Source organism: Sapajus apella, unplaced genomic scaffold, assembly GCF_009761245.1.
Source record: "Sapajus apella isolate SASKATOON/1434 unplaced genomic scaffold, GSC_monkey_1.0 scaffold61, whole genome shotgun sequence".
NCBI classification, from domain to species: domain Eukaryota; kingdom Metazoa; phylum Chordata; class Mammalia; order Primates; family Cebidae; genus Sapajus; species Sapajus apella.
In genome coordinates this window covers 9,116,806-9,143,231 of record NW_022437001.1, presented here as the reverse complement: position 1 = coordinate 9,143,231, position 26,426 = coordinate 9,116,806, and the positions used below count along the sequence as shown (strand labels likewise).

Below are 26,426 nucleotides of genomic sequence, written 5' to 3'. Positions count from 1 at the left end.
AAGCTTTATGGGATTTTCCTATTCTTAGACAGAATGAAAGTAATACTGCTCCGAAGATGAGTCTTGATGCAGAATACGGTAAGGTAAGGAAATGAAAGGGTAGTTTACCATTGAGGTATTTGGCACAGGAGTTGTATTTGGGTAGTTGGGGTTAAGTAACATTAATGTTAGTAATCTTTTAAAGAACTTCTGGTGGTGAGGGTAGGTTTATTGACTTAGGAACTCCTGGTAGGTCCTGTAGTTTTCTGTGATTAAGATTTCCTTCAAATTAAAATATGTTGTGTTGCCTTTTTTTTCCTCTTACGGAAATGGTTCTTTCGGGTTACCAGGGCTCTTTAACTTGGATTCCTGTTTCAAGGCTTCAGGGGTTTGAAAACCCGAGACGTGTGTAAATGTCCAGTTCTCTACAAAAAGTTGTTTATAGTTTTCCTCAGTTTCTCAAAAGGGTCTGTTATCCAAATTTTGGAAAAATAAATGTGTCAGTATCTGGATGCAGCGTAGTTTTAAGCCTTAAGTATTTTGACTTGAAATTGCTATTTTAATGAAAATTGAATTAAAGTTTAAAAATGAGTATAGATGTTATCACTACCGTATTAAATTAGTGATATTTTCATTTGCCAGATGGGGAAATAGAGTTCTGGTAGGTAGAACCTGTAATAAAACTCGGGTCTGCCTTTAAAAGTGAGCCTTTTCTCACGTATTTTGCTCTGTTATTTTCTTACAAAAAAAAAAAAAAAAAAAAAAAATTGGCAGTTGAATTTATTGAATACCATAGCCGTTTTTACTTTCCTAGTATAGAAATATTAGGAATTTTATTTTGTTTTCAGAAAATTATTTTAATAGTCACAAATTTTTTTTAACAGAATCAGTATAAAAATAGTTGATTTCTCCATAATTATCGGAATTATTTATACTTGAGTTATATTGGAATTATTTATACTTTTTGTTGATTTCTGCCCCACTTGGCTAAGTGGGGCAGAAATCAACAAAAGGTCTTGGACTGTTGGCTCAGAAATCATTCTAGGAAGCCCACCCTGTTGATATCTGTTATGCTTAGCTCTTATGAGATGACCTGGTCCTTAAAAAAAAACCAAGTATGTCTCTTTATTCATTCTTTGGAGACTTGAAATGAATTTGGCAGCATTCATTAAACACCTTCCAGCTCATACCATGTGCCACTTCTTAAACATTGAGTTCTGATTGCATCCATTGCGATAGCTTCTGGGTTTGGGGATGTTGCTATCTCTGAGTCTTTTTCCTCAGAAAGAAAATGAAGAGGTAGAGCTGTAACATCTACAGGAACTCCCTGATTCCATAATCTTCATGGCAAACTTTGTTCTTCCCTAAGTTGCTTTTATAACGTTAAATCGTCCAAATTCTTTTCTCTCTCTTCTCGGAGCTTTTTTACTACTGCTGAGGTCTGGGCTATACAATTTTTTTATGATTCTGACTCTACTGTCATGAACTGCCATCAGAGACTCATAAAGTTGTTTACAGTTTTGGCTGGCATCAATTTTTCTTTCAGAGGAAGCTTTTGGAAACATAGTGTTTAATTCATGTACTATTCTGTCATCAGTTGCCCTCATCACCTTGAGTAATTCCTGAAACTCAGCGAACTCAGAGTTTGCACTGCCACTGCGCAGCCCTGTATTGGACCACTTTTATTTTTCATCCATCTTATCACTGACTCATTTTAATTTTTTCCTTTTCACATTATAGTGTGTGTGTGTGTGTTTGTGTGTTTGTGTTTGTCTCTTAAAATGTACTGTCAGTCTGTTTTCTGTTTAACAAAATTCAGAATCACTGCAATTCACTGATAAAAAGTAAGTTTCAGCACACATGCCTAATGTCACAACTTAATCTGTTTTGTACTTGGAAAATGAATATTCTATAAATGCTTTTTTCTTGTTTGAAAGTGTGGTCTAAGGTGTTTTTCTAAAAGCACAGAATAAACAGCATTCATGAATTTTTTTGTGTGTGACAAAGCTGATTTTCTCAGAAATAGCCGCCTTATATATTCAGTTACTTTTTTTCTTTTTTTCTTTTTGCTTGATACTGATAGGTCAATGGAGCAACTTGTTTTTTAGTTGTTCTTCTGGCAATGTGGAACTCTTCTGTGTTGATCCTCATCTCTTGACTAGACTGATTAAATAACCACCTATTAGCCAATAATGATAATGATGTCAAGATGCCTGGAATTGTTTTTTTTTTTTTTTTTTTTTTATAATGTAAGGAAGAAATAATGACAACTATTGGAAAGCACATTTTATTTTTGTATGTTGCATTTCATGACATTTGGAATTTTGTAAACTGTACTGAGTAGGTGGCTTTGTCACTTACATATGGAGACCAGAGATTTATGATGAACATAAGTTCACACAAGTGCCAAGGGTCTTAGCAATGAAGTTAGGCTTGTCTTAAGGTCATTTACCTTTTGTTCCAGTACCATATTACGCCTCTTCCCCACAACTTTTTAGTCACAGATAGTTACATTATAGCATGTATTGCCAAGCATAGATTTGTGCATCATTAATGAAGATTATACTTCTGCCAGTTTTTCTTTGGTGGATGAACAGAACTTGGCAGTATATAAGTTGCTGATTTTTGTTGTTTGTGACATATGAATGTCAGGATAAATGCATTTGCAAGAATAACATACTTACTACTAGTTTAGTAATCAGACCGTAGTTATTCAGTTTAGGCTGCGAGATAAATTTTTTTGTAATATTCCAGAAGATGGAAATCAGGGTGACTAATCCTGATTTCTTTGCTTACATTTGTGTAGTAGCACAGCACATATTGTAGTTTTATGATAAAAAGGGAACTTTTTTGCACAACTATTTAATTTGGTTTCATGGTTATTACAAAAAAGAGAAACAGACTGTATTAAATGTAGTTTTCTTTTAGGATGGTGAAGATAATCTTGTTCTAATCTTGGTAACCATACAGTATATATATGTGGGTTAAATAGGTTATTATCCCTATGGTGTTTAATTTCATTTTATCAGTTTTTCTGTTAGGTTAGATGACAATAATTTAAGTTTCTAGGAAATTTGGGTGAGAATATATTATTTAAAATGTGTTTTGGGCAGAAATTCATTTATAATTGTATGTAAAAATTTTTGAAGAACAATTCCATTTAACTTTTTTCTTCCTACCAGGAAGTATTTGATGATACATCACCTGGAAAGCAAAAAGAAATCCAAGAACCAGATCCTACTTATGAAGAAAAAATGGTATGTTCTAGGCTTATGGATAGTCTATAAGGAAAACTTTTTGTTAGGTGATTAAATGTACTAAACATCTGTCTTAGTTCATTTTGTGTTATAACAATACCACAGACTGGGTAGTTTATAAAGAAAGGAAACTTATTTCTTAATAGTTCGAAGGCTGGGAAGTCCAATGTCAAGGCCAGCATTTGCTAAGGGCTTTCTTGCAGTGTCATTGTATAGAAGAAGGCCAAGAGAAGAGAGCAAGACAGGACTGAACTTTCTTTTATAACAAGCCCACTCTGGTGATAACTAACCACCTCCTGAGATAATGACAGAAAGTTTTTCCTAATCACCTCTTTATTAGGCCCCACCTCCCAACTCTGTTGCATTGAGGATTAAATTACAACATAGGAGATTTGGACGGCGGCACAGTCAAACCATAGCAACGTCTGTTTAATTTTTACAATGAGGGCACAGATATCCATTTGAAATACGTGTAAGTAACATAGAATACTGTAACTTCCATATCTTACTTGCCTGTGTAAACCAAATGGAAGTATTGTATGAATTAACATAATGTCATTATCTAGTTATGTTAACAATACCTTTAAAAATTTAACCTTGGAAGTGAGGTGAGGACCAGAATAGTTTATCCAGTGTATGTTTCTTCTGTACCTGGCTAGCATTGTACTCTCCTGGTTACAAAGAAAAAATATATGCTCCTTGCTTACAGCATTTTTATATTATAGATGGGATCTTTACAAAAATAATATGACATTATACTGGAGTCATTTAAGTCCCAGTTCACATCCCGTATCTTCTAAGAAACCTCTCAGAACTATGACTTGATTTAAACAGTACCACCACAGAGCTTTAAATTTAAATTCAGTTTTAATAATAGTAACAATGGCTAACAGTGAATGTTTACTCTGTATCAGGCCCTTTTCTGAATGCTTTATATGGATTGAACTCATTTAATCGTATTGAAGTCTTAAAAGTTAAAATAACAATATATTAAATAAGAATAGCACTACACAGTGTGCTCCTCTAAGTTAGGAACAGTATCTTAATCTGTCTATCTGCAGCAGAACAATAGCTGGCATATAGCAGATACTACATATTTTTTAAAACATACTTTTTTCTTGTATTCTGACTTTCTCTTCCAAATCAGTAAATATTTTTTAATGTTTTAAATAGCTTCAAAATCCTAAAATTAGGATATTTATTTTATGCACATACATAATATGCACAATACATGTAACACTATGTAAATTATAAATGATACATTTTTAGATTTGTTACATATGTATAAACTCTCATCTTTTTTGCTATCAAACTTAGGAAAAAATATATTTGCCACTCTTTTTTAAAGTGAATGCTACTTTGAACTGAATGCAGTCTACATATTTTAATACTGCTTTAACCCTTTACAGTTTAGATTCTGACACTAACACTATACGGGTGAATCTAATTGCCAATTCTGAGGCTTAGTTTTAGTTTTAGTTTCTTGATTTGTACTTGACATTGTTGACCATTCTTCAGAAATCTTGACTTGCCTTGTAAGACGTTTTTTCCCTTGATGACATCCTCTTTGCTTTTTTATTCTTTTGTTCTCCCCTGTTAAATTTTGAACATCTCTTCCTAGACAGTTTGAATCTTACTGGTTTTCACCTGTTATCTTTAACTAAATACTTTCAAATACTTAACCTCTAGCCCAGAAGCCTGTAATCAGTATTTTCATTTACTTTAAAATCCTATTCTTACCTTTTGCTTGAGAATATCCAAAACTGAATTGACAAGTTTTGCTTCACATACCTTAGTGTTACCTCAATGAATGAAAGTTCCTCTTGAGGTGTACTCAATTTTTACTTCACATACCTTAGTGTTACCTTAATGAATGAAAGTTCCCCTTCAGGTGTACTTAAGATGTCCATGACAGTACTGAATACCTTTTAATAGTAAATTTACTTATGAGTTTATTCTCTTTTCCATATCACCCTAGTTCAGTATTTTTCTATTACTGCATGGGTTATTTTGTTCTTCTTTATTTGCCTTCTTTCTTATGATCTGGCCTCTTCCACGTTTCTTAACATTTTTGGAAAGTGCTATTTATGACACAAATCTGACTATAAAATGGAGGTTTTTCAGTGGTTCTCTACAGTGCTTTTTATTTTCTTAGTGGCTTTTATTGGAACTCTTCTCATTTCTTCCAGGTTTTTCAGTCTCCCAGCATCATTTTCTTTTTCGACATTGTGATCTTCACCTGAACAGTTTTCTTCTAAGCAAGCTCCCTTGTCATCTGCTAGTTCCTAACCATAGATAAGTTCACTATCCACTCTTGATTCTTGAACCCAGAATGCTGAGTAGTACTTCAGAAAACTAAGTAATAGTGCTGATTGGTGCCTGAATATATTTATGGTTTTTATTTTCTTGGATGTTGAGTATTTATTGCCTATCAATCTCATTTAGCCATTCAAAAATGTGCCCGCTCTGATCAGTCTTTCTGCTCCATTTCAATCATGCTGTCATTTTCAGTCTTCCTCCACAAAGAATTGCAGGCCTGTCTTTATTTTCTTTCTCTTTTGAAACATAGCCTCTACTGTCCTACATCATTTCTTCCTGTCTCAGAGGAAGAAGCTAGTCCAAGGCTATTCACTTTAATCTCCATTTGATTTTATAAGTGATTTCCTTCAGGTTCCTAATCATACTCTTGTTTCTGCTTTTGTGTTCTGTTAGTTTCTCTCCCTCAAGACATTTCAATTTTAACCTTCTCTCAAGCAGTTTATCTTGAGTCCAAACAAAATTACAATAATTTAATATTTTTTCAGTCCTAACATTTAGTTGCATGCTCTTGGCTTTTCTTTCATTATATATAAATTAAGAAATGTAATTATGTAAAATATGTACTCACATATGTATCTTGTTCAGTACTTTAAAACATTCTGTAATCTTGAAAAACATAAGCAACGGAGGCTTGTCATCTGTAGGACACTACTAGGTTCTAGCATGTTCACAGTGTTGTTACTGTGCAGATCCGTTTGGTCATTTGTGACCCAATGAAACACTGTAACCATGTGCCTTCCTAATAGCAAATTGGGCTTCAGTTTTTATGTTGTAATCTTAAATAATGATTGTGTTCCTTTTAAAAATACATAGTTTTTACAACATTATGGCATTTGGATACTTCTGGGCTAGGTAAAATGTCTTTTTGTAATTCATTCCAAAACTGACATTTTAAACGTTTATAGACAGAGATGTTGGGTAGTTGGTTTTCCTGTTTATTGAGCTTTTCTTGTCTTCTTCTTTGTTTCATCAAACAATTATTCTTTCTGTATAAAGGCTGCCTAAATTTTTAGGCTCTCAATTTCATTATTTTTATGAAAACTTGTCTTCAAAGCTTTAAAATTTTTTTTGTCCAAGTAAATTTCTTCCATTCTCTTGGTATTAGGGAACATTCAAAGGTGCAGCTGGCAGATATGAAAGGAAGGAATAATATCAAGCCTAATACCTTTTTAAAACTCGTCACAACCTAACTAATGAATGACCAGTTCATTTTTCCCTGCTTCTGAATAAATTCACTTGTATTGCACAGTGCCTCTTAATATTTTAAAAATTGTTCCAATCAACTATGTTGAAGTTTGACATAAAGTAATTTTAAGTTTGTAATTCAGTGAGTTTTAGCAAATACATGCAGTTACTTAAATACTGTCACAATCATCATGCAGAGTAGTTCCATCATCCCAAAAAAATTTGCTCCTGCTCCTTTGCAGTCAGTTCTTGCTCCTACCTCCTTGACACTTTTGACCTGCTTTCTATCACTAGTGTTTCATTTAAGTGGAATCATACAGCATGTAGTCTTTTGTGTTTGGCTTCTTTGACTTTGCATAGTGCTTTTGAAACTCATCCATGTTGTTGGATGTATCTAGTTCTTTTTTTTTTTTTTTTTTTTTTTGCTGAGTTCATTGTATGGAGGCATGCCGAAACTTTGATTTCTGGAGTTTTAATGGATACTTTGATAAAATGTATCTTAATTTTTTTTTTTCTTTTTCAGCAAACTGACCGGGCAAATAGATTTGAGTATTTATTAAAGCAGACAGAACTGTTTGCACATTTCATTCAACCTGCTGCTCAGAAGACTCCAACTTCACCTTTGAAGATGAAACCAGGGCGCCCACGAATAAAAAAAGATGAGAAGCAGAACTTACTATCAGTTGGCGAGTGAGTAATTTAGTTCAACCAAACTTACTTTTGATAGTATTCAGTAGAGGCATAAAGTCACTTTTATGATAACTAAATAATTTAAAAAATTATTTTAGTGTCATTATTTATTAGGTCCTGCTTGGCCTGGTATGCTTTAGCCATAAATGAATAAGCATATAAAATATGCATAATAGTTAGGGCGCAGTGCTATTGCCTGTAATCCCAGCATTTTGGGAGGTCGAGGTGGGAGGATTGCTTGACTCCGGGAATATGAGAACAGCCTGGGCAACATAGGGAGATCCCATCACTACAAAAAAAAAAAGAAAAATGTGCATAACGCCTTACTTTCTATAGCATTATAGTGTTTACGAATTGTAACAGTCATACTGAGTATGGAATTTAGATGTCACATCATTCCTCAGAGAGGAAAAACAAAGGCTGAGGTTAAGTGGCTTAACATCACACTGAAATAGTAAGAATGATCCAGACTTGAATTTGGATCTGACTTGGGTGTGCTGTAGGCGCCTACATTACATGCATATATTGACGGTATTTTATTTAAAGTCTAGTGTGTGGGATATTGTGATGACTTAGGTCACAGCAGCCTGTTTAAAATTTTTGTGGCATACTTAGTTGTTTTTATATTAACTAAAGTGTCAAGTTGTATGCCATCCTTTGGTGGTTGTTGAAAATAATTCTTAAATGTTGAATTTGGGAATTCTCTAGAATTTGCGTTCTGGTTGGATAACTAAGATGTTTAATTAGTAATAGTAGATTTAGGGCTATCTTGGCTCCCTGAAATAGCTTTGTGTAATTCCCAAGTGAAAACTAATTAGCAATTAAGATATAAAAGATTATCTAGAAGAAGAAATATCAACAAGGTTAAATTCACTACACAGTGTATTGTAAGAGGGAAGTTTGATCTTCATCTTGAAGGGATTATTGTTGTAAGCATAATATGTTTTATTTGGAGTATTCCACTCATCCAGTATATCTTATTTCTTATTCATTGTGACCAAAGCACTATCTTAATACTTAGGAAACTTTGTAAGAGGCAACTTTGCACTTCAGCTGTGTTTGAAATGTTTCAGACATCAGAAGTTTGCAGATACTTGAATATCAGTGTCATGGCATGAAACTAGAGACTACTGTAATGAATATCGTTATGGGATAGACAATATGATGTCACATTGTCTATGAAACAATGAAACAATTCTGTTATTCTTTTCTATTTTGTTTTTATCCTAATTTTTTATAAGAAAAAAGATTCTGTTGGAAATACGTAATAAATTGTTCGTCTTGATCTATTAAATAGTGTTATTGGGGAAGAAGAGTCCTAGTTAACAAATTTCTTTACTCTTAAAACCATCTTAAATGGGAAGCCAATTTACCTAAAGTAATGAGGGTGACTACTGTCTTTGAGTATCAGGAATACATTTTTTTTAAATCTTTTTTTTTTTTTTTTTGAGACAGAGTCTCACAGGCTGGAGTGCAGTGGTGTGATATCATGTCACTGCAACCTCTGCCTCTGGGGTTCAAGCGATTATTGTACCTCAGCCCCCTGAGTAGCTGGGTTTACAGGATAACACCACCACACCCAGCTCATTTTTGTATTTTTAGTAGAAATGGAGTTTCACCAAGTTGGCCAGTCTAGTCTCGAACTTCTAACCTCAAGTGATCCACCCACCTCAGCCTCCTAAAGTGCTGGGATTAGAGGTATGAGCCACCATGCCTGGCCAAAAATCCTTTTTATTTATTTTTTTTTCCAGTCATTCACAATTATATTCAATTTTTAACAAAAAAACACACCTCAGCTTTTATTTTGAGTTTTACAACTGTAATAAGCATTTTGAAAATAATCGTAAAGGAGATTTTATAAAAATAATGTTAAAATTATCTCCCAGTTTATGGAGAATGAATTGGGGATGGAAGTAGATCTTTGTACTCAATTTCATAGGCTCAGAATGCAGAGAAGTAGAAGGAATAAGACTGGGATGTTCTGATTAGAAGCATATGTAACAAGGCCCTTGAATTTCTGAGGAATGCTTCTTCTATTTTGGAAGGCCAGTTACCCTTTTACCAAGCATGTAGTTTTGGTAGAATGAAGTTATAAATTAGATTCAGGGGTCTCAATAGGGGAATAACTTGCTTTTTTCTAAATAAGATGAAAATATTTGCTGGATGTATGAAAGTGTAAAGCTGGAAGTGTCAGAACTGGGGAGTAAGTATTAATAGTGTTACTGAACCGAGCCCTTTAGACATTCATTGGCAGTCTTAAACTTGAGAAAATCAGTTTTTAAGGGGGTATATCTGATTCTCTTAGGATGTAGAATTTAGATGTGTATTTATAAAGCTTTTTGATGAATCCCTGGTCACTGCTTTAATTTCTGAGTTTTTATGCTGCAGGTTTTGCTCAAAGTTGTAGTTTTAAAAATGTGGTTTCGGGAACTTTTTTCCCTTGGCAAAAAGATTTTTAACAAGGTACACTTTAAAGAACAAATAATGAGATTTTCTGACTACATGGTTCTTGAAATTTGACTATCATATTTCTGTTTATTGGGTTCTGGTTAGTCTACAGTACTACTGTATTTTAATAACAATTTAATGTATATTTTAAATAATTATTTAAAACATTTCAGATTTAAATTTACTCATATTTTCTTTTTTCTTTGAGATGGAGTATTGCTCTGTCCCCCAGGCTGGAGTGCAATGGTACGATCTTGGTTCACTGCAAACTCTGCCTCCCGGGTTGAAGTGAATCTCCTGCCTCAGCCTCCCGAGTAACTGGGATTACAGGCACGCGCCACCACGCCTGGCTAATTTTTGTATTTTTAGTAAGATGGGGTTTCTTCATGTTGATCAGGCTGGTCTTGAACTCCTGACCTCATGATCTTCCCGCCTTGGCCGGGATTACAGGCAAGAGCCATCGCGCCTGGCCAGTTTTTTCGTATTTGCTGATGTTCACTGGTTGATGCTTGTTAAAAATTTTAATTTTGTGGAATCTTGGTCAGCTGCTTGACTATTATGTTGAAATAGTAGCTGATAATTAAAGCCAAAACTTAAATCAGGTGATTTTATTTTCAACTTAACAGTTACCGACACCGTAGAACAGAGCAAGAGGAGGATGAAGAACTATTAACAGAGAGCTCCAAAGCAACCAACGTTTGCACGCGATTTGAAGACTCTCCATCATGTATGTTAAACACACTTGATTTTTTAAAAAAAATTGCCCTCCGAGACATCCTTTGGTTAATGTTTTGGATTTGTGTTGGCTACTATTTGTAAAGCAAATGTGTAGTAATCTTAGATATTTATTGGTTGTGAAATAAACTTCAGCTTTTGATGGAGATGATAGCATATTATCAGCATATTATCTGATAGTAGTGCTGTATTTCAAAGTTATATAAAATGTCATTGTGTTTGTTATTGCCCTGAGGTATATGTAAAACTAGAGATAGTTTTGCTTTATATTTGTTCCAGATAAGAAAACTAATTTATTTTTAAAAAGGTACTTCATGGAGACATTTGCTTACTTATCACCTAATGTTTTTATGTTAGTTTTAATATATTCTGACATGTATTTGTTTATTGGTTAGCTTTTTTTAATCTCAGGTGTTTTTCAAAAGGAGATGGGGGTACACTGTGTACATATGAAAAAAAATCAGATGCTGCCAGGTGCAGTGGCTTAAGCTTGTAATCCCAGCATTTTGGGAGGCTGAGGCGGGTGGATCACAAGGTCAAGAGATCGAGACCATCCTGGTCAACATGGTGAAACCCCGTCTCTACTAAAAATACAAAACATTAGCTGGGCATGGTGGCGCGTGCCTGTAATCCCAGCTACTGAGGAGGTTGAGGCAGGAGAATTGCCTGAACCCAGGAGGCGGAGGCTGCCATGAACCGAGATTGCGCCATTGCACTCCAGCCTGGGTAACAAGAGTGAAACTCTGTCTCAAAAAAAAAAAAAAAAAATCAGATGACTATTGTATATATTTGATAATTATTTTGGGAAGCAAAGTAAGTAGTATACTTTGAAAGAAGAGAGTACACTAGAATGTATAAGATATATTGGAAAAGTAATTTAGGAATATTCTATTTCCTTTGTTTTAATGGAAAAAAAAAAATAAAACACCCAAAGAATCTGTATCTGGTCTTTATGAAAGCTGTAAATACTTGGTTAGGAACACTTGGGTTGTCATTAAAAAGAGAAGAGGCCAAAGAGTCTCTCAGAGCAGTATATGTGTAACTTAAGAACTGAGTTGCTGGAGTGGGTACTCTGATGCCCGCAGTCATGCTCCCTGCACTTGGTTATCTTCCATGCCCACCCTTTTCATTTCAGACCATGGCAGCTACCTCTAGCATTTTGTAAATGCAGAGTTCCTATTGTTCAAGAATCCTTTAGTAATGAAAATGAACTCAGTAGATATGTGTAGACATACATGAAAGAGATTGCCTTGTGTTTCTTCTCTTAAAATGCGTATTGTGCTTTCCTTCTGTTCTTAGATGTAAAATGGGGTAAACTGAGAGATTATCAGGTCCGAGGATTGAATTGGCTCATTTCCTTGTATGAGAATGGCATCAATGGTATCCTTGCAGATGAAATGGTATGTGTTTGGTAGTTTTTTGAAGGGTATGTTTTGTATTTAAAATATCTGATACATTAAATTGATAAAAGTATGTAACACAGTTTTGTTTCTTATAGTCTGGAACTGTTAGCAAACTGATCCGCTCTGAAACTGGTATAAGCAGCTTGCCTTAGTTGCATGAGTGTGATTTGTACTTGAATTGTGAGAAATCTCCGTCTATGAAAATACAATAAATTTAAAAGCAATACATTTTGAGAAACATATTATTGGATGAGTTTTGTAGTACAATGATTTATTTCCTTCCACTTCTGTAAAACACAAGTGAGATCATTAATTGTTCATAGCTGATAAGTATTTTTTTCAGGGTGGCAGCTTGTACAATTCTTAAAAGACGTTTTATGTCTTATTAACTACTAGTTATGTAATGAATATTTTTAAAAGTTTCTTTATTGTTCTGCTGCTAAAACATTTAATTGGCTGGAGAAAGTACAAAGTCAAAAGAATTGCGTTTCAATGCTAGCTCTGCTAGATGGCTTTGAGAAAGTCACTTAAACTGTTTGGGCCTTATGTGGGTGATAATACTTCCCTTAGAGACTTGTGAAGATTAGATGACATAACACTTACAAACTTTCACATATATTAAGTTTTGCCATTTATTAACTATTGAAAATATGTAGCATTTCTTTTACATATGGAGGTATAATTGTGAAATAATGTTTTTGTGGTTATTCATTGCTTTGTGGTTATTTTGAAATCTTTCAGGGCCTAGGAAAGACTCTTCAAACAATTTCTCTTCTTGGATACATGAAACATTATAGAAACATTCCTGGTCCTCATATGGTTTTGGTTCCTAAGTCTACATTACACAACTGGATGAGTGAATTCAAGAGATGGGTACCAACACTTAGATCTGTTTGTTTGATAGGAGATAAAGAACAACGAGTAAGTTTCTAGTATTTCGTTACATTTTTGATGTTAAAATAATTTGACTTCAGGCTTGGGTATGGGTATAGTGGGGGAAGGATAAAAGAGATGGGATTTTTGCAAATACTAGTATTTACAAATGTAGCATTGTCTTGGTGGATAAAAATCATACTGAGTGACAGGCTTATGCCTGTAATCCCAGCACTTTGGGAAGCCGAGGCAGATGGATCACAATGTCAGGAGATTAAGACCATCCTGGCTGCCATAGTTAAACCATGTCTCTACTAAAAATAGAAAAAAAGTAGTTGGGCATGGTGGCATGCGCCTGTAGTCCCAACTACTCAGGAGGCTGAGGCAGGAGAATCACTTGAACCCGGGAGGTGGAGGTTGCAGTGAGCCGAGATTGCACCATTATGCTCCAGCCTGGGCGACAGAGTAAGACTCTGTCTCAAAAAAAACCCACAAAAATTATACTGGGAAAATGTTAGAAACTGCAGAAAGCTGTAAGAATATAGTTTGTTTTTCTCCCTTTTGGGAGTGGCTGTTTAAAATCATTGGTTGTGTTCTCATTCTGAAAAGTGTTTTCTTGTTTTTAAAAGATGCTGTGAAATGTGAGGTGGTTGGACATTTAAGGAGCTACATTTTTAGATTAATGTGTGTAGTGGTAATAGTAATAGGATTATAGTTTTTAAAGGCAGATTGAGTCAATTACAGTAATTTGATGATTTGTTGTGATATCTAACGAAATAAGTTAAAATTTTGATCAGTTGACATCATCCTTGTGGGAAGAAGAGATGGAAATAATAACATTAGAATATAAAGCTCAGATTTGGAAATTTATTCAGACTCTACTGAACGGTTGTGTACTTGTTTTGTTTTACCCTTCATTTAGCTGTGAGTGATAAGCCTAGATTTTTTTCTCTTTCCTTCTAGTTATGTTGGGTATTTTAAGTTATCAAGTTGTTTTGTTTTAGGGCCCAAAAAGTGGTAATTACTTAGCCATTCTTTGCTTCAATTTTCTTACCTGTAAAGTAATACTATTAGCAGTGTGTTAATACATTTGTAAACCTGAAAGGAATGAAAATGGCTACTAATGCTAACTATCTTTCTGCCCTCTTCCTTTCTTTATGTTAAAACGCCCCTCTTTTTTTTGTCTAAACCTGTCTCTCAAGAATTTCCAGATCTGGTGGAATTGTGGAAAGACACTTAAAGTCTTTCTGTTTTAAGTCTATTGAATTTTGCACTGGTTAACTTTGTCAGTTTTTGAAAACTCAATGGCTCTGACACTTAAATGATTAATAAAGTTACTTTAGTGTTAGGAAAGCTGGTTCTAAATGTTTGCATAAGGTAGCTACTCCACTCCTTTTTAATATTCCCACCTCCTTTTACGTACTAGATTACTTGTCATTAGTAAATTTCATGTGTAGTTTATTTCTGCATGATGTAATTTTTTTCTCTTGTTACACAGGCTGCTTTTGTCAGAGATGTTTTATTACCGGGAGAATGGGATGTATGTGTAACATCTTACGAAATGCTTATTAAAGAGAAGTCTGTGTTCAAAAAATTTAATTGGAGATACTTAGTAATAGATGAAGCTCACAGGATCAAAAATGAAAAATCTAAGGTAATTTGACACTTAGATGTGAAAAGCCTTCGTGTAAGAATTTGATTAAAATGCAGAATTTTTTTTTTTTAGTTTAAGTTCTGGGATACATGTGTAAAATGTGCAGGTTTGTTACATAGGCATGCATGTGCCATGGTGGTTTGCTGCACCTGTCAACCCATCATCTAAGTTTTAAACCCAGCATGCATTAGGTATTTGTCCTAATGGTCTCCCTCCCCTTTTTCCCCACCCCCCCAGCAGGCGCTGGTGTGTGATGTTCTGCTCCCTGTGTCCATGTGTTCTTGTTGTTCAGCTCCCACTTACGAGTGAGAACATGCAGTGTTTGGTTTTCTGTTCCTGTGTTAGTTTGCTGAGAATGATGGCTTCCAGCTTCATCCATGTCCCTGCAAAGGACATGAACTCATTCCCTTTTACGGCTGCATAGTATTTCATGGTGTATACATGCCACATTTTCTTTATCCAGTCTGTCACTGATGGGCATTTCGGTTGGTTCCAAGTCTTTGCTATTGTAACTAGTGCAATATGCGGACTATTATAATGGTGTATTTGGTTCTTTTCTTTCAGTTGTCAGAAATAGTGAGGGAATTCAAGACTACAAATAGACTATTATTAACCGGAACACCTCTTCAGAACAACTTGCATGAGCTGTGGTCACTTCTTAACTTTTTGTTGCCAGATGTGTTTAATTCTGCAGATGTAAGTATTTCCTGGTGCTTTCTGGCTAATAATATTTTGTTTAATGCTATGTATTTTTGTAATAAAAGTGGCTTGCTTTTATAGCACAGCTTGAGATTATCATTAATTTTTCATGCATTTATTTACATAGTTAGCCTGGTGTTATCTACTAGGTTGTCTGTGTATAATGGGAATTTACTTTTGTGCCTTTGGTGTCAATCTTGCTTTATTATTGTTATTATATATTTTTTTGAGACAGAGTCTCTGTTGCCCAGGCTGAAGTGCAGTGGTGTGATCTTGGCTCATTGCACCCTCTACCTCAGGGGTTCAAGCGATTTTTGTGCTTCAGCCTTCTGAGTAGCTGAGATTACAGGTATGTGCCACCATGCCCGGCTAGTTTTTGTATTTTTTGTAGAGATAGGTTTTGCCATGTTGTCCAGGCTGATCTCAAACTCCTGGCCTCAAGTGATCTGCTTGCCTTGGCCTCCCAAAGTGCTGGGTTTACAGGTGTGAGCCACCACACCAGGCTTCAATCTACTTTAAATCATTGTTTTCTCTCCCTGAAATGCCATAAATTATCACTCCTATTTGGTAAGTCATGTTGGCCTGACTTTGTTTCAGTGGCTCTAGGTTGACTGGTTGTGTTTTTAAGGTGCTGCTAAATGTATTCCTGAAATGATTTGTATACCTCACATTGCTTATGTTCTAAGTCTCAAGGGTGACTGTCAAATATAGTGAAGTCTGTCTGGCATTTCTTATAGTCTAACAAACAAGTAGAACCTAATCTTCATGGATTATTTATAGTTATAGAAATGATAGCAATGGTTAATTAGCTGTTTGAACTGTTAATAGTAATGTGATAACTGTCAAGAGTTTGTGCTATTCATAATTGCAGAGCTTTTTTTTTTTTTTTGGGCTGTACCGGCGTTTATTTTTGAAGCTTTGTTTGCCTAGCTGGTGTATTGTGTGTATTAGGGGGATTTGAAGAGCTCCATGTTAGTATGTTTTTGTACAATTAAGTTATAAAAAGGTATTAATTTTGGTTTGTTCTGTGAAGATTATTTTAAAAGAAGAAACATTTTGTGTTGTAAAAAGATACTTTAACTCCAAAAGCAGTTTTAGTTTTGATTTTACATATTTTGATGTTTTTGAGGTAATTCCTTTTTCTCACTACATTGACACTTTCATTTGCTTTAGTTATAGCAGTGAATTCTAAGATTATGTTTACTCAAAAACGAAGCACACGTATGATACATGTGTTCAGGCTGGACGTGGTGGCTCACTCCTTTAATCCCAACACTTTAGGAGGCCGAGGCGGGTGGATCACTGGAGGTCAGGATTTAAAGACCAGCCTGGCCAACATGGTGAAACCCCGTCTCTACTAAAGATACAAAAAGTTAACTGGGCTTGGTGGCAGGCTCCTGTGATCCCACCTGCTTGGGAGGCTGAGGCAGAAGAATGGCTTGAACCAGGGAAGCAGAGGTTGCAGTTAGCTGAGATTGTGCTATTGCATTTCAATGTGGGCAACAAGAGCGAAACTCCGTCTCAAAAGAAAAGAAAAAAAAAAACCAACCAACAAAAGAACTCCATGTGTTCAAGAGATGAGGTTAGGGAAACTGTCCTTGTTGAAATCCTAACCAACTATCAATGAAATGCCAGTAATTTCAGTTTCATTTTGTAAGTTTGATTAAAATTGACATTGTTCTGTAACTTTGTATTTGAGTAGTCTGAACGGTCTTAGAGAACAAACTATAAAATGGTTTACTTTTAAAGCTTTTATGAAACTTGAAAGATATTTTTCAAGAATGTTTTCTGATTCTATAGAATTTGCTTTCCAACTTTCACCGTGAAACTTGTTATTTTGATGTTTTCGAGAAGAATGTTTAGAAGGTAGTATGGTTTCTAAACTTTGTTTTGAAATTACTTGGTAATAATGACACATAAAAAATGGGGTTGGACTAAGTGATTTTTTTTGGGGGGATTACAATTCAAATATACTAATTCTAGAAATCACTTTTATATCTGTTATTATAGGGTATTTGTTAATATTATCTCTGACCTGAGTATATTTTTTGTTTGTTAATCTAGGATTTTGATTCCTGGTTTGATACAAACAACTGCCTTGGGGATCAAAAGCTAGTTGAGAGGCTTCATATGGTAAGTATTTTGGAGTAGTGTTAAAGCATATTTCTGATGGGGAAAAGGTTAGAGGTTTAAATTAGTAAATTATTTTCCTGTTAGCAAAAAGCATAATGGCTTAAGAATCAGATCTGTTTGAATTCTGCCACTTAATTGTTACATCTTACATTCAATGTAGGGGGTGATGTGTGGTTGTTTCAGTGTTAGAACCTAGAATGGAATCCTGACTTAAGGGAAAAAGTAATCTCTTGTAGTTAAAAAAATTATAGTGGGGAAAAGAATTGCATGATAATGTAGACAGGTTTTTGTTATTGTTTTTGAGACAGAGTCTCACTGGAGACTGGAGTGCAGTGGCATGATCTTGGCTCACTGCAACCTCTGCCTTCCAGGCTCAAGCAGTCTCTCCTACCTCAGCATCTAGAGTAGCTGGGACTACAGGAACCTGCCACCATGCCCAGCTAATTTTTGTGTTTATTACAGAGACAGTGTTTCACCATGTTGCCCAGGCTAGTCTCGAATTTCTGAATTCAAGTTACCAACCTGCCTGCCTTGGCCTCCCAAAGTGTTGGGATTACAGGTGTGAGCCACCACGCCCAGCCTTATAGACAAGTTTTTAAAACTTAGTTCCATTTATATTCCATAGAAGAATCTAACAGGTTCACTTTTGAAAAGGCTAAAGATATATCTTTTTTCTTAAATCTAGTGACTGTGTGTATAAGCAACTGCTAATATTGCATTATGAGCAGAGATGGTAGGTTTTTGCTTTGCTGTATGGCTTTGTGTCGACATATAGCTTCCTATGACAGTTCACAAGTAAAAGTTGATAGGTAGAGAAACTTTTCTAACAGACTCCAGATCATAATACCCTGGTCAGCAGGCTAAAGCAGGAGCTTATAAGAATGTCTTATAAAGCCCTTAATGACTTAACTCAGGAATTCTCAGCCTCTTTTGACATTTTGGTCTGGATATGTCTTTTAGGGGTAAGGAAAGAGGGGAGAACGTGATTGTCCTGTGTATTGTAGTATGTTTAATAGCATCCCTGACACTTCTACTCACTAGATGCCGGTAGTAACATTCCTCCAGTTGTGACAACCAAAAATATCTCTAAACATTGCAAATGTCCCCTGGGGGACAAAATTGTGACCCTCCATGACGTAACCTTTTTAACGTTCTTTGGCATCTGTTTTATTTCTTCATATATTGAGCTTTAGTTTGACAGACTACTGACCCCACTGTTAGTTTTCTGTAAACATTGTGCTAATTCTAATCTGTTTTTGCTACATCTAGAATATTTTTTCCTCGTCTCTTGACTAGTAATACCTAGTCCAACACTCAGTGACATCACCTCCGCTGACCTACCCAGGCTGAGGCTGGCCTAGGTGCTCTTCTGTGTATTCTTTCTTTAATAATCTGAGCATTCTAACATTATAGGACTTTGCAGAGGTTATTTAGATGATTCACAAGTGTTTTCCATACTGGATTGTAAGCATAAAGACAGGAAATATATATTCATTTGTCTTTGTATACCTGGCACAATGCCTGGTTAGAGTGGATGTTTAAGCAGGGAAAAAAATTTAAGTTCATGAATGTTCACATATTTCATTATAAGGTACTTTAAAATTCTTAAATACTGAGAGTTTTGCTAAATATTACAGGTAATAATTTCCTAGCTACCTTTATTTCAATTCAGATGGCATTCAAGTATCTAAGCACTCTCTTTGTATTTACTTAGACCAAGGATTGTGTAGTGTTACGTGTAATCTTGGGGGTAGAAAAGAAGGCAGAAGAACTTGATTTTCCTTCATGCATTTTTTTTCCTTATTCCTCTGCTCTTGGCTTTTCTTTAATATGTAGGTACATATAGGTAAAGCAAATGAACAACCCACACAGCAGAATCAATCAGATTTGGAAACTCTATTTTGTTCACAGGGCATTTTAGAAATGCTTCTCAAGTCAGGGAGAAGAGGTCTTGCAGCTATCTCTCTACTTTGTCCTGATCTTTATTCTGAAGTTTCTACAATAACACCTGTGTTCCTATAATGAAAGGAAGATTCAGAAGTCAGTGTGGATATGCTTAGGAATGAGATAACTCTTATTTTATGTATTAGTTATCTAATGCTACGAAAGAACCCCTTATTTCCTCCACCCCCCCAAAATATCTTAATAACCCCCTTAAGAGTTAATAAGAACCCCTTATGTACCCCACCCTTCAAAACATCTTAGAACCCCTTATTTCCCCCACCCCACAAACACTTAATATCTTATATTTTGTTAACAACCCCAGAATTTATGGGTTGACTGGATGGTTTCTTGTGGGTTACACCTGGGTTTATCTAGTTGAATTTAGCTGGACGATGCTAGAAGAGCACCAGTCAGGGACAGTTGCTGTTGCCTGTTGACTAGGGCTAAACTAGCTTTTCTGCATGGCGATATTAGAGAGGTGTTGCTGATTATTTGTCTCACTAATGTCTAATTCATTTTGTGATAATAGTATTTGTAAGAAATCAGTGTAAATAGAACAAAGGTACAAAAAAGGATATTTTTAGTTGTATGGGTAATTTTAAAACTTACTGTTTTATGAAAATGAGTGAACTGCATATAACGTGGAAATGTCTCATTGTTTAATAAAAGAAACCAGATATAAATGGGTGTATATCAAATGAGTCCATGTATACAAAGTTAAAAATGATAGGCAGAATTAATCTGTGGTGTCTAAAAGTCAGAATATTGCTTACTCTTGGGAAGGAAATGAGGAGGGGATAGTGACTGGAGGGGACACAAAAAGGATTTCTAGAGTGTTCAATTTAGGTAATAATTACATGAATATTTTTTACAGTACTTGGATAAAATTTATAACACTGTACAGTCATGATTTATTGAATTATATACTTTCATATTCCTTCCGTAAGTTAGGCCAGTAAATTTAAAGACTAACCATAAAGAGATCTTAATGAGACCCTGGCCCATTCTTAAGCAATATTAGACAGTCTGCATGCAAGCAACTAGTTTTAGACCTGAAAGGCAGTGAATTGTTAAAAACACCGTTTTAAAAATTTATTATTGTTTTTAGTATTTTATGGTAGTATAACAAGTATATACCAATAATATAATAAAATGAGACACACCTCATTTTATTATGTTTTGCAGTGCTTCACAGATACTGCATTTTTTTTTTTTTAAATTGATTTTGCAAAACAAATAGATGGTTTGTGGCAACCCTGTATGAAGGAAGTCTGTCAACACCATTTTTCCAACAGCATGTATTCACTTTGTTAGCATTTTTAAAGCAATAATGTATTTTTAAATTACGGTATGTATGCTTTTTTTTTTTTTTTTTTTTTTTTTTTTTTTGACATAGTGCTATTTCACACTTAATAGTGTAAACATGTGTCAGATGCGCTGGGAAACATGACTTGCTTTATTGAGGTAGTTTGGAACTGAGTCTACACTATCTCTCAGGTATACCTGTATTGAATAAGTAATGATCTTGGAACCCAATAGTCACAAATTATATACAGTTAGCCCTTCATATCCTTAGGTTCCACATCAGTAGATTCAGTCCACTGTGGACTGAAAATATTTGCCCCCAAAAAAGATTAAAATGGATGGTTGCATCTGTGTTAAACGTACTGACCTTTTCTTTGTCATTATTCCCTAAACAGTATAGTGTAACAACTATTTATGTAGCATTTACATTCTATTAACTGTTATAAGTATTCTAGAGATGATTTAAAGCATATAGGAGGATGTTTGTAGGTTATGTACAAACACTACATTTTATATAAGGGACTCAAGCATTTGTGGATTTTCGTATTGAAAGGGAAGGGGACGGGAACTAGTCTCCTATGGACTCTGAGATATGATTGTATTTGCAAGGAGAAATCCTAAAAGTCACTTGATATGGACACAGAAATTTCTTTTTCTTATATTTTATATACAATTCTGAGATTCTGAAATATGACCTTATGTGTCATATTGGTATTACCTATTTATTTTTTGTCCTTTCTAAGGTTTTGCGTCCATTCCTCCTTCGCCGAATTAAGGCTGATGTTGAAAAGAGTTTGCCTCCAAAGAAGGAAGTAAAAATCTATGTGGGTCTCAGCAAAATGCAAAGAGAATGGTATGTGTTCTCAAATGTGTTTGATAGCACTATTGATTCTTCCCTAAATTTCATTTGTATTTTGTTTTCCTAATTTGTGTTTTCATGGAATTCCAGTTTGCTGGATTGAACTCAACCTGAAAGGTTTTTTTGTCATGTAGGATAGGGCTTGCTCATTAAATTTGTTACAGAAAGTTTTGAACCTGTTAGATGATAGAATCAGGATGGAAGGCTTATGAATCCAACATTAAAATTGGGATTTAATTGAACAGGGTTCACATGAAGCCATCTACTTGGGTTTTCTAAAAGGAAACTGTGATAGCACACAGTAGGGGAGACACGGTTTACTTGGAAGTTCATAAATACTTGGGTCAGTGTAAAGTGGCTGCAGAAAAAGATACTGTTAACCTTAATGTAAGTGTAGTGTTCAAAGGAGGGAAATAAATATAGCTACCCTTTTATTTACTGGTCTCATTATATTTCAAGTATATTTAATTGGATACTTAAATTTTGGTATTTGCAGGAGGCCAGGGTTGTTTGGTTAAAGGACTTAATATCATCTAGAGTACTGGGCATGTTATCTGAGTAAGAGGTTATCTGTAGAAGGTAGTCAGTCCTAAATGTCTTCGAAACTTTTAAAAGGAAAGCAGGTAGTAGGCTTACCTCGGCTATCTCTAAAACAAAACTAAGACGAGTTAATGCTAAGGGAAGACAAATCTTTTTTAGTTAAATGTGAGTGAACTTTATATCAGAATTGAGATGGAAAGGTCTGCCTTGTTTAAGCAGAGATTGCCTTTGAACTTATTTTGTTCAAAGGATCCAAGGCGCCTAAAACTTTGTTGCTCAAATTACTCATTCTTGCATAATAATGTCTAAATTCTCAGTATACATTCAAGGCTTTTTATAATCTGGCCTTAGCTTATGACTGTAGCTTCACCGACCTGTCTCACAGACAAATCTTCCTCCCCCTATGTATTTATATGTATGTTTTAATCTCATTTTATTCATATTATTCTCATCATCATGCCTTAACAACTCATTATTCTTCGTCTCTTCTCAGATCTTAGGGTTCTTACCTACATGTTGTACTATCTACGGGGTATATTGTAATTGAATTGTGGCACTTTCTGTTACAAAAAACTACACCTAACTTTTTTTAAGTTTTGTTTACTTAAAAATATTATAACTTACTGCTTTGTTTTAATTCTACCCAAGGAAACTTTTTTTGTACTTTAAAAAAAAAAATATCCTCAAGGCTCAAGACATAAATAGGAACATTAGAACGCTATAGACAATAAAGAAAAATGGAAACAAACAGGGTACAGATGTTAAATTCCTAACCATACCTAGATGTTGATGAATGGTTTCTTATAGGTATTTGAGGGTTCCAGTGGGGAAGGTGATTGAGTATGTAAAGTGGCAGGGATCGATCAAGGAACATTTGAGCTCTTAAAATATTTTTCTTCTTTGAATAGGTATACTCGGATATTAATGAAGGATATAGATATACTCAACTCAGCAGGCAAGATGGACAAAATGAGGTTATTGAACATCCTGATGCAGTTGAGAAAATGCTGTAATCATCCATATCTCTTTGATGGAGCAGAACCTGGTCCTCCTTATACAACAGATATGCATCTAGTAACTAACAGTGGCAAAATGGTGGTTTTAGACAAACTGCTCCCTAAATTAAAAGAACAAGGTATCTGTTACTCATATCAAATTATCAAAACTGTTTTAAAATGTTCATGTTAAAATGAAGGAGCACTATACTTTGAAATGACTGCTCTGATACTTTGTAAAGTTGAAGTGTAGAACAGTAAAAACCTATTCATTATTCCAATGCTAACCCCTCCTCCTGGTTTTAGGCCTTAAGTTTCTCAGAAGGTAAGCAATAGTTAGAGCAACCACACTCCCTGGATTTTGGGAAGAGTTTGCACTTTATATATGCCTTCCTAGAAATCATAGCTTTCTGTCATAAAATGTGAAGAATGTACCTCCCTCCCATACATGGTTCCCAGATCCATTGTTAGATAGCGGTGGTGTGTTCATGATACTGTTTTTCAGTTACTTGTGTGGAGTTTTAATTTAATTAGGTACCATTTACATGGACCCAAAACTTTTTTATTCATAGTATGCTGACTTCTTATATGTCTGTGGTGAGTGTTCGAATATATTTAAAATTACGTGAATGTAGAAAGAACTTAGTAAGAAGCCAGCTTACAATTTTAACTAATAAAAAACATCTTTAGTCTACTATAGCTTTCCTCCTCCCAGATTATTTGAAGCAAACCTCAGACACTATAGCATTTCTTAAATTATTATATATCTCTTAAAGCTAAGACATATCACTGTTATATTATCAAGTATACAGTTTCAAGGTTGTTTTTGTTTCTGTATTTTAATAAGAATGACAGTTGTACCAGTAAATGAATCTCCTCTATGCTACTGTCAAAAGCATATTTAAGAGTTGTCAGCGAATGGGTTTACTTTTTCCTTTTTATACCTTTTTGTGGAGATAGATTTTTTAAAAAATGTTTTCCTTGAAAGCAAAGTAATTAAAGGAATTGAATTGGTGGGGAGGAGTGGCAGAAACTTAGTGGCAATACTCAGCTATAACGAAAACTTTATTAAACTCTGCAGGGAAAATGGAAACTATGAAAAATTCTCATGTCCCAGCACTTTTTGGGAGGCTGAGGTGGGTGGATCATTTGGGGTCGAGAGTTTGAGACCAGCCTGGCCAACATGGTGAAACCCCATCTCTACCAAAAATAGAAAAAAATTATCTGGGCTTAGTGGCATGTGCCTGTAGTCCTAGCTTTATGGAAGACTGAGGCAGGAGAACCACTTGAACCTGAGAGGTGGAGGTTGCAGTGAGCTGACATGGCGCCACTGCACTTCAGCCTGGGTGTCAGAGTGAGACTCTGTCTCAAAAAAAAAAAAAAATTCTTATGTATTTGAGATGCAGGAATGTGTGGCAACAGCAGATGTTCAGCCTCTGCTTTGAAGACAGGATCATTTTATAATCATTACTTTTCAAAATGATCCTTTGTCTTGATACATTCTACTGAAGGGTATTATGTAGCTGCCTGAAGAAATGGAAGGCAGTGAGATAATTTGAATCATGTCAGATAAGTGAAGGATAATCACTGTAGATACACAAGACACATACTATGATCCTTTCATCTGGAATGGGTCTTTAGAACCAGGCTAAGACTAGGAGTATTGGGTGTGTGTTGGGGGTTGGAGGAGTTGTATGCATGGAAAAGTTGTGGAGTAGTGGAAGTTTATTTTTAAACATACATGGTTTAACAAGATGATGATTATTTTACCCTTTAGGGTAGCACAGCCTCCCAGACCAGTGGCAAATATGCTTTTTTGTACAAATGTTACCCTTTTTTATTTGTGCCACGGTGTGAAAAAAGTGGGGAATGAGCGACTTGAATAATAATGTAGATTTTTTTCCCTGCTTGTAACCAAGTTAGGTAACTTTGGAATTAAGGGATAATTGGTTAGTCTTAGTTTTGGTTACCCTTAAATTTTGCTTTTTTGAAGCCGCTGATAATGGATTATTATATTCACCAACAGGTTCACGAGTACTAATCTTCAGTCAAATGACAAGGGTTTTGGACATTTTGGAAGATTATTGCATGTGGAGAAATTACGAGTACTGCAGGTTGGATGGTCAGACGCCCCATGATGAAAGACAAGTGAGTAAAATATGGGGAGGGAGATAAAAAAGAATCATGAATTTCTTGATACTCATTTTATTTTATCCATAGGACTCCATCAATGCCTACAATGAACCAAACAGCACAAAGTTTGTTTTCATGTTAAGCACGCGTGCTGGTGGTCTTGGGATCAATCTTGCAACTGCTGATGTAGTAATTTTGTATGATTCTGATTGGAATCCCCAAGTAGATCTTCAGGCTATGGTAAGAGATAACAAATAAATGTATTCTGTGCTTAGTAGATACATTAATTAGGGCAAGCGAATTCTACAAATATCAGTGACTTAACCCAATAGAATTTTATTTTTCTCTAATGATTCAATGAGAGTATTTTGAGGTGATCATCCATCTTAATAAGGATATTTCCATCTCAGGCGTCCGCCATATCTTAGGACCCTGGAGTCCTCTGCTATATCTTCTGCATCCTACTGCAGAAAGGGGAAAGGATAGAGTTGGGGATTGCCTGGGAAATTTTTTATGGGTCAGACCTTGAAAGAGCCTCCTTGTCTCTTCACCTCATTGACCAGACAGTTGGACAGAACTCAAATTGTATAGCATAACTGACTGCAAGGGGATTGGTAAATGATAGTATAGTTGTATCACAGGAGGAGAGATAATTGGGTTTGATGAGCAACTAACTTGTTTGCCACTTTAGATGTTTAAAAGATATGCTTGTGTGAGAGTACCTGGTCAGATGAGGAAGATTATTTTTAGATTGAGAAAATTGATACTGCAGATTGGCCTGACCCACGACATTGGTGACCATAAACCCAACTACCCAACTTAATCTTTGTCATTAGTTACTTCCCTTTTTTTTTTTTTGAGATGGTGTTTCACTCTTGTTGCCCAGGCTGGAGTGCAATGGTGCAATCTTGGCTCACTGTAAGCTCCACCTCCCAGTTTCAAGTGATTATCCTGTCTCAACCTTTCAGGTAGATGGGGTTACAGGTGTGCGCCACCATGCCCAGCTGTTTTGTATTTTTAGTAGAGACGGGGTTTCACCATGTTGGTCAGGCTGGTCTTAAATTTCTTACTCAAGTGATCCACACACAGCCTCCCAAAGTGCTGGGATTACAGGAGTGAGCCACTGCACCTTGCCCATTAGGCACTTTCCCTATTTAAAGATTAGAATTTTAATATTGTTTGCTAAGTTCATTGTTTAATGTCACTTTTTTTTGCCTGATAGCAGTGCAAATGATTTGATTGATGTAGAAAAACACTTTGAATTTAAACCTAGGA

The 26,426-nt window shown here is 35.3% G+C and overlaps 1 protein-coding gene and 1 pseudogene across 1 annotated transcript in view; one reads left to right on the top strand and one right to left on the bottom strand.

Moving 5' to 3' along the window:
- The window catches only part of SMARCA5 (SWI/SNF related, matrix associated, actin dependent regulator of chromatin, subfamily a, member 5), a 42,498-nt gene that overhangs the window by 1,652 nt on the left and 14,420 nt on the right, over positions 1 to 26,426 (top strand). The window contains exons 2-13 of the mRNA XM_032246493.1: positions 3,162 to 3,236; positions 7,264 to 7,430; positions 10,505 to 10,605; positions 11,913 to 12,013; positions 12,758 to 12,937; positions 14,388 to 14,543; positions 15,108 to 15,239; positions 17,307 to 17,375; positions 21,368 to 21,477; positions 22,932 to 23,158; positions 25,045 to 25,166; positions 25,239 to 25,391. Of these exons, the coding sequence (XP_032102384.1) occupies positions 3,162 to 3,236; positions 7,264 to 7,430; positions 10,505 to 10,605; positions 11,913 to 12,013; positions 12,758 to 12,937; positions 14,388 to 14,543; positions 15,108 to 15,239; positions 17,307 to 17,375; positions 21,368 to 21,477; positions 22,932 to 23,158; positions 25,045 to 25,166; positions 25,239 to 25,391 (1,593 nt within the window). The remainder of the gene's footprint in view (positions 1 to 3,161; positions 3,237 to 7,263; positions 7,431 to 10,504; positions 10,606 to 11,912; positions 12,014 to 12,757; positions 12,938 to 14,387; positions 14,544 to 15,107; positions 15,240 to 17,306; positions 17,376 to 21,367; positions 21,478 to 22,931; positions 23,159 to 25,044; positions 25,167 to 25,238; positions 25,392 to 26,426) is intronic.
- On the bottom strand, positions 639 to 2,449 carry LOC116528941 (annotated as a pseudogene).